The sequence below is a fragment of the Acyrthosiphon pisum genome, chromosome A2, assembly GCF_005508785.2.
Source record: "Acyrthosiphon pisum isolate AL4f chromosome A2, pea_aphid_22Mar2018_4r6ur, whole genome shotgun sequence".
NCBI lineage: Eukaryota > Metazoa > Arthropoda > Insecta > Hemiptera > Aphididae > Acyrthosiphon > Acyrthosiphon pisum.
Genome location: NC_042495.1, coordinates 106,534,705 through 106,542,498, shown reverse-complemented (window position 1 = coordinate 106,542,498; position 7,794 = coordinate 106,534,705). Strand labels below are relative to the sequence as shown.

General features: G+C 27.6%; 1 protein-coding gene across 3 annotated transcripts; it reads right to left on the bottom strand.

Moving 5' to 3' along the window:
• Positions 1-1,033: 1,033 nt before the first annotated feature.
• LOC100575435 (prolyl 4-hydroxylase subunit alpha-2) lies at positions 1,034-7,372 on the bottom strand. Of its 3 annotated transcripts, none has more exons than XM_016806814.2 (10): positions 7,116-7,372; positions 6,828-6,979; positions 6,589-6,708; positions 6,308-6,475; positions 5,848-5,993; positions 5,548-5,778; positions 3,825-4,064; positions 3,438-3,482; positions 3,011-3,179; positions 2,408-2,541 (listed from the first exon to the last, which is right to left on the bottom strand). In XM_016806814.2, the coding sequence occupies exons 1-10, from the start codon at positions 7,286-7,288 to the stop codon at positions 2,468-2,470; spliced, it is 1,518 nt and encodes a 505-aa protein (XP_016662303.1). In that variant the 5' UTR covers positions 7,289-7,372; the 3' UTR covers positions 2,408-2,467. The 3 variants fall into 3 exon arrangements, with proteins under 3 accessions (XP_016662304.1, XP_016662303.1, XP_003246475.1); XM_003246427.3 differs by having other exon boundaries at positions 6,550-6,708; positions 7,116-7,371; XM_016806815.2 differs by lacking the exon at positions 3,438-3,482 and having other exon boundaries at positions 1,034-2,541; positions 6,550-6,708; positions 7,116-7,371.
• Between the last annotated feature and the right edge of the window lie 422 nt (positions 7,373-7,794).

Genomic DNA, 7,794 nt, shown 5'->3' with positions numbered 1-7,794 from the left:
TTAATGTATCTGATAAATGAACAAAATCAACACGCAAAATCTTTGTATATAATTTAAAAAAGGTGGCAAGTAGATGTCGCTCTGCTGTATAGTAGGATATTAGTGGGTCACTGTATAATGGATGGTGTTAAATTTGAATTCAAATTTCAATGATATAATATCATTAATATCATTGTATAAAAAACACGATTTTGAGCGGAGACGGGCATACCGTCATACTGGCAAGTCTAGGTATAAGACATATTGTATATTTATCTATAGTATTAAAAAAAAATTGACCTATAATAAATTCCAAATTATCATATCACAATATCCATTAGGTACTTATAACGCGTTATACATCAATAAAAAACCGTGATACTATCATAGATATATAATTATAATAGGATATTTTAGAAGTTTCAAGTACCCACGAATAATATTATACAATCACAACAAAATAACTAAAACAGTTATTCTAGGTTTTTTTAATTTGTAATTTCGTCCAAAATTAAACTTAAAATGACTATAAAAATAAACTGTGCTTATGTATTTTTAAGATTTTTTGGTAACAGAATTAACTACTTACGTGGAATCTTGTTTTATATTTTGAATCCTTAGATATAAAAGTTGAACATTTTATAAATTTTCAACTACAAAATAATTATTCAAATGCTTATGAAAAAAAATTGTGACTATGTATTTCTAATCATTTTCAATTGCTAATGTAACAATATATCAGGAGCCTTTTATTAAATTTTTTCACTTTTTGCCCAACAGATAAAAATTTATTGATATTCGTATAAAAAAATAATAAAAAATTGAAATATGAAGTTCTCCGTTAACAGCTCAAAACGAGTCAAAATATTTTGAAAATTTTAACACACGTTAAGTGTATATAAAATGTAAATATAAACGACTAGTGAAAATTTCATGTATATAAGTTCATTTGTTTTAGAGTTACACCAAAAACCAAAATTGATTTTTTCAAAAACTGATTTTAATTAAAAATTCCCGTTTTTCCTTAATTTTTATTCTGTTTTTCCGGACGCTTTTAAAAGCTATTGAGAATTAAGAATTTTTACCTCCCAAAAGTACCAACTAGATTCACTTTCCCATAAAACAAGATACCGAAGTTGAAAATCGGAGCATTATTTCGACTACTAATCGTGTACACAGACACAAAAATAAAAAAAAAATTATAAAAAACACACATCATTATAAAATCAATACATTCATCGTTCCACTCAGAATCTAAAATATTTAGGGCCGGTTGCACAAAAAAAAATGTATTGATCCTATAACTTATTGGCTCTATAGGCTTTATCGGTTTGATAAAATATTTTATCGATAGATAAATATTAAAAATCGTTGCACAAATCATTTCTTATATTATTATATTTTGAGCCACATACCATAATGGTTCAGAGTGGTTCAATTATTTAGGGTTATGGTTCATTAATATTTTGATAATATTGTTCTGTGATAATATAAAGATGTTGATAACGGAAGATATGTTGATAAGGTTTCATTAATTTTATTTTATTGAACCAATAAAACTTATTGGACCAAAATCAGGCCTATAAATTTATGGATCAATAGTGACTAATGGTCGATAACTTATTGGTTCAATAACTTTGTGCAACGTATTTTAATTTTTATCGATTCAATAACTCAACTTATTGGATCAATAACTATTTATTGAACCAATATAGTTTTGTGCAACCGGCCTATAGTGTGTTATTATAATATAATTTAAGGTAGCAGGTATGTTATTATAATTTATAACGAAACAATAAATATCATGAACTTACGAGAGTAATAATTATGATTGTTTATTCAGTTAGGTATGTATTTAGTATTTTGTATAAATGACACAGTGGCTTTGAAAATACAAATACTGTACATAAATATTGTGATGGGGGAACTTAGGAAAACCAATATCCGTTGAAATCGTGTAGTAAAAGTACTATACTATATAATATATAGGCACCAGTAAGCTCCGCATTTTTTTATGAGGGGGACGGCAAGGGTATTTTGATGAAATCTGAGAAATGACTAAATTATGATATCAATATAAAAATACATCATGTATCTGTTCAGTTTTTGGGATGCTAAAAGCTAATTGATTCCCCATATCAACCTAATTTGTGCCTATGGCTTACTTACTTTTAAAAAACCCAATATTGTAACTAAAAAACGAGCGTTCTTGATTAAATTGTTTTCAAGATTCTTGGCAGATTTTTTACAAATAGTATAAGTACTTAGATTTTGTCTAACAACAAAACAATTATTATCATTTAAATAAACATTTTTCGCAATCAACGATAATTTACCTTATTTAATTGGTTGAGAATGTAATTGTACCTATACATAATTACTATGTGAATAGCAGTAATAGTGGAAGACTATAAAAATAGAATAGAAATAGATTGCTCAAGAGATATTTTATTACTGTTTTCACAAAAAATTGTTATTTCATCGTATATTATATTATTTGTACATTATTTTTCCAATCATAAGGCAAATGTTGTCCTTCTTCGTACAGCCATCTAGTCATAACTAAAAATTATAAATAGTAATTTATTAGGCATTTATTGTAATGAATTCGTATCAACAATATTCTTATTTTACTGATCATACATAATATACAAAAATATTACATTATTACATAGGTAACTAATTTATATTTAAAAAATAACTACTATACATTTTTTAAACATCCAAAGACCCCTTTCAGGCTACACCAATGGATAGTTACTTTATAACTATAGGTTAAATTTAATGTAAAATTGAAAATGACATTGGTATAAAAACTGCAGTGAGCACAATATATGAATTCTCAAAGTAGGAACTTATCATTATATTTTAAACTAAATTGTAAGGAAACTATTGGAATACCTTAAAATGTAGTACTTAGTCCCCTGAAACTTAAATCACAAAAAGTCCTACAGACGTAATTTCAATTTTAGAATTAATTGTTGTTCTATCAAATATCAAGACCCGTATAAATTATAAAAGCACTACTAACTCCATTTATTTCCTTTCAATAAAGGGCATGATCCATGAAGAGATTCATAGAATTTTTGTCCATTAGACATATGCAAATTATTCCAAACCAACGCAGCTCCTTTTTCAGCAGGAGCAATAATATTTAGCAGAGGAAATGACGTATAACCATCGTTTTGAACATCAGTCAACTAATAAAATAAAAATGAATTATTATATGTATTTTATAATATAGGTTCCTGTACTCTATTCACAATAAGAAATGCAAACAGCGGCCGACTTTTGCGCAGGGGCGTGGCAATACTACACGGCAAGTTACATTGATGAATCGGTGGGGTGAAAATCTGGTGTTATTTACCAGACTGCTGCCGACGAAAACTGGTAGCCACCGTTTACGTTTCTTTGTGAATAAAGTAGGTGTTCCAGAGAAAAAAATAAAATTGGCTAACATAAAATAATACGGTTACTAATCTGTTACCAAACTGTAAACAATTCTGAAAAAAAATCAGATAATTATAGATTATTTAATGAAATATGATGATTATACATTATATATTTCATACCTAATACCTATTCTATAATTTTCAATCGATATATTTTAAAAAATGGTATTATAGATATAGCCCAGGGGTGGCTCTAGAGACATGATTAGGGGGCGCCAAGTCATAATTTTCACACAAATTCCATGATTTTGATTTTTAATTTTGTTTTTAACAGTACCATAAAATTGTTTGGAAATACAGCTTGAGGGGTGGGCGTGGCCCTTAGGGCACCATCCCTGGAGCCACTACTGGTATAGCCGATATGTATTATAGGTAGATAATTGTGTTACGTACAATTGCTTTTGCAAACGAATCATGATGCGGTAAATAATGACCACCCAAACCATAATTAACTATTTGATATTGCTCAGCTGTCTTTGTAGAAAATCCGGTAAAAGATTCAATACGAGTATCCAGTGCATCTAAATATTCAACAGCATCGACTTTGGAAATCCAGTAGACTTGACCTGAGCGTGTTTTTTCTATTAATGAATCACCTTTACCATCAACTGATTTGACTGTTGCATCTTTCATCTAGTATTTAATATGGTTATAGGAAATTTTTTTAATATATAGGTACAGTGATATAGGTATATCATATTAAATAATAATATCTCTATATTAGAGATGTTACGAACGATTAGGGTTATCGAACTCCTATGTCGAATCAAAAATGTAAATAACAATTTTATAGTGGTTTTACTATGGGGTTTTTTTTTTGTCCTGCAGGATAGATGTATAAAAAATTTCTACCAGAAAGAGTGCTTCAATATCAACATACAATATCTTATCTTATAGCAAATTTTGGTAAGTCCTTTAAAGAGGTAATTTTTCAATTATCTCAAATTAGTTATTTAAAGCCACGGGAAAAACTACCAATAAATTACAAAAAATCGCTAGAAATGAGATTTTAATTTCTAACGCTTTGTTTATCACTATAGAAATGAATAAAAACAAAAATAACGATTTAAGTTATTTTGTTGTACCTAATTTATAAAATTAATTTAACTTACAGGCTATAGTAAAATATAAAATATCCATACTGACAAACCATCCCCGTTCAAAATCGTTTTTCGTATACAATGATATATGATATCATTGAATTCAAATTTGATGCATTCCATTATACAGTGACCCACTTGTAACCTACTGTACAGTGGAGCAACATTCACTTACTTTTTTATTATAAGATTTACAAAACAATTATTTTTAATATTATTTTTAGTTTATAGGTAAAACGCATAGCCATCATGAATACATTTATTAATACATTTAAACATCTATAGTAAAACAACAAAAAACCGTTTTTTGTCCGGACAGTGAGTCTCCCTGCTCCATGGCTAATGGTACATAATATATCCTCATGAGACACTCTGTATACTAGTTAAAGGTATTAATTATCATTATTCTGTAATTTAATAAGTGTATGTGCGATGTGCGACATAAAACTTATTTTTAGTTAAATATATTACTTATTTTATAAGGTATTTAATAATAATCAGTTTTTTTTAATCCAAGGATATTTATTTAAACCGTTTAAATATAATGTTTTAATGTTTGATTCGATTTGGGTGTTTCATTCGACTTTAAAAAAAATCTGGGAATTCACTTAATTGTTATTACTTATTAACAATATTAACTATTTAAGACATTACATATGTACAGTGCCTATAAAGTATGGTAGGTACCTATAAATAGTTTAAAATTCGTCATTAGGACACACTCCTTTAGTGTCCGTAACACTATCATTTTGTTGTCTCCGTTTTACAAGTACCTACATAACATAGTCAATATACGCTCAGCAGATCACTTTTAGCTTCGTTAGTTTAAAAATATTAGAGTAAATCCACCTTTTATGATTTATGAAACTTTATGGTAAGAATATTATCTGTGTTTCTATAAGAGAATTTTTTAGCTTGCATATAATATATATTCATTTATATATCTTCACATGTTTATAAAATTTTAAATTAGATAATAATTACAATGATTTACTCAAGCCAATTAAAATACATACGTTTTCTAACGCCAACGTTTTAATTTTCAAGATTTCGTCATCATATAATACATCATGATATATTTTAATGAGAGGCTCACTATTAATGTCTTCTTCTTTAAAGGGCATCAATATTCGGTAAAATAAATTGTTCGTTTGGTATCTACATTTTGAGTATTTTGTTAATGTTCGTGATACCCCATGCTTACACAAATTTCTAAAGTCTTTCATGTATCCATGTCCAATCGAATACTTTAATCAATACATTTAATATAAATTTTATATTTTATTTGTAATTTTCATAATAATTATAACTCTTACTTCATATACTTCCATTATATCCGTTGTACTTTCCTTTTCTAGTTCAAATAATTCGTTTTTCATAAGGCGATAATACCGCTCAAATTTTTCAGTATATTCTTGGTAATTTGGTCCACTTAGAATTATTAAATTCATAAAGTTAAATCCTAAAAAACATTTATTATAGTGTTTATAATTTACAAGTATAAGATTCATAGAATTATATAAAAAAAAAAATAATAAATTGTAAAAGAGAGTTACGAGTTTACAACATTCTTCGTTGGGGGCGTCAATATATACATTTAAATTAGGTTTTTGAACGGAGAGAGTACCTACTATGTTGTCACAACATTTTCCGAAATCGTCATAAAAATGTATAAAAGTTTGCAGAAACGTTATTAATTTGTTATTAATTTGTGTATTTGTTTTTACTTTTGAAAATAGCATTATCATATTACTTTTTTATTCACACAGTTTTCACCTGTATACACCGATGATGATACTATGTAGTAATTTAAAATGTCGGGATCTACACATTCTGGTCGACCTTCACTCTCCCATTTTCCATAGGCTTCAACGGCCCAATCTAGGACGCCATACGGATCGTTTCCCTCTAAACAGTACTTCGCCATGACGCAACATTCACATGCTAAATAATAAATGATAACCAATTAGTGAATATATTGAACATTATCGGTTGAAAACGGGAAATTTAACTATTACCATCCATTCGATCGCCTATAACTTTTTCATTAAATCTACCTGCCGACATGTCTGATGCAGGAATTGCATAAAATAATTGTAATCTCCTCAATGCTCGATGTGCCAACAATACAATATGTTCACCACTAAGATCTTTGTGCTCGTCAATATCTTTAAACGCTATATTTATTGGTCCATTAGTGAAATGTGATATGATATACTTATTAGTTTTTATAATTGTTATATATGAATATATAATAAATAACTAATAAATTTAAACATGCACATAATATGGTTACCTTCTAAGGATTTTTTATTTTTTATTAAATCATCAATCTGAAAATAATGTTGGAGCATTTGTGTCATCACTTTAAAAACATCCATGTGATCGTGTAAGAATTGTTTTTTGGTTTTTATGTTATCACGCCATTCATATACTGCAGCTACATAACTTGGTAATGTAATTAAAATTAATATTAATTTGCACATAATTATACATAATATTATATATCTATTATAGATATTAGATAGTGAACAAAAGTATTTTTTATTTTATAATAAATATTTCAGTTATTTATTATAATTACTTTTTTAATTCTTCCAAACGTTTTGTCTCCAAATTCGCGTAATTATCCAAGACATTAAAATGATCGTTTTGCACGTCATATAATTTTGTTAACATTATTTGTGATGTATGCCATCTTTGAATGGCTTCTACAAATATTAATAACGAAGAAACAACAGCTAAATATTTAAGCATATTTATTCCATGCGTATTCAGTATTCACAGTAATTATAACTAATAGCTAGGTATCGTAACAGTTTTGAACTATAAAATAATGAATTTAGTATTTTGACAATGAGGTGAACAAATTACAAATAGTTCAAACATATACGTTTCACATGACAGATACAATTTTTTTTTTTTTAATTTCATCATTTTAAAAATATTTATTCATGTGCAGCAATACAAATATATACCTATACCTATATACATATTCTATTCTGTAGCGATTGTACGTGTTTGTACCTAGTTGTACCTAGTTTAATTTGTTGGACTATACTAATTACACCATACGGAGGAAAACGAACAGTATATCGGTAATACTGTAATAGGTGTAGTTTATAAGCCAATGTCGTGTGGCATACATTGTTATTTTACATTGATTATCTATTTAGGTACTTTTATTTAATTTTACTGTAGCATAGTAAAATATACCTACTCGGTTCTAGTCACAATGAACAAAAAGTGGCTTTTAGACCAAA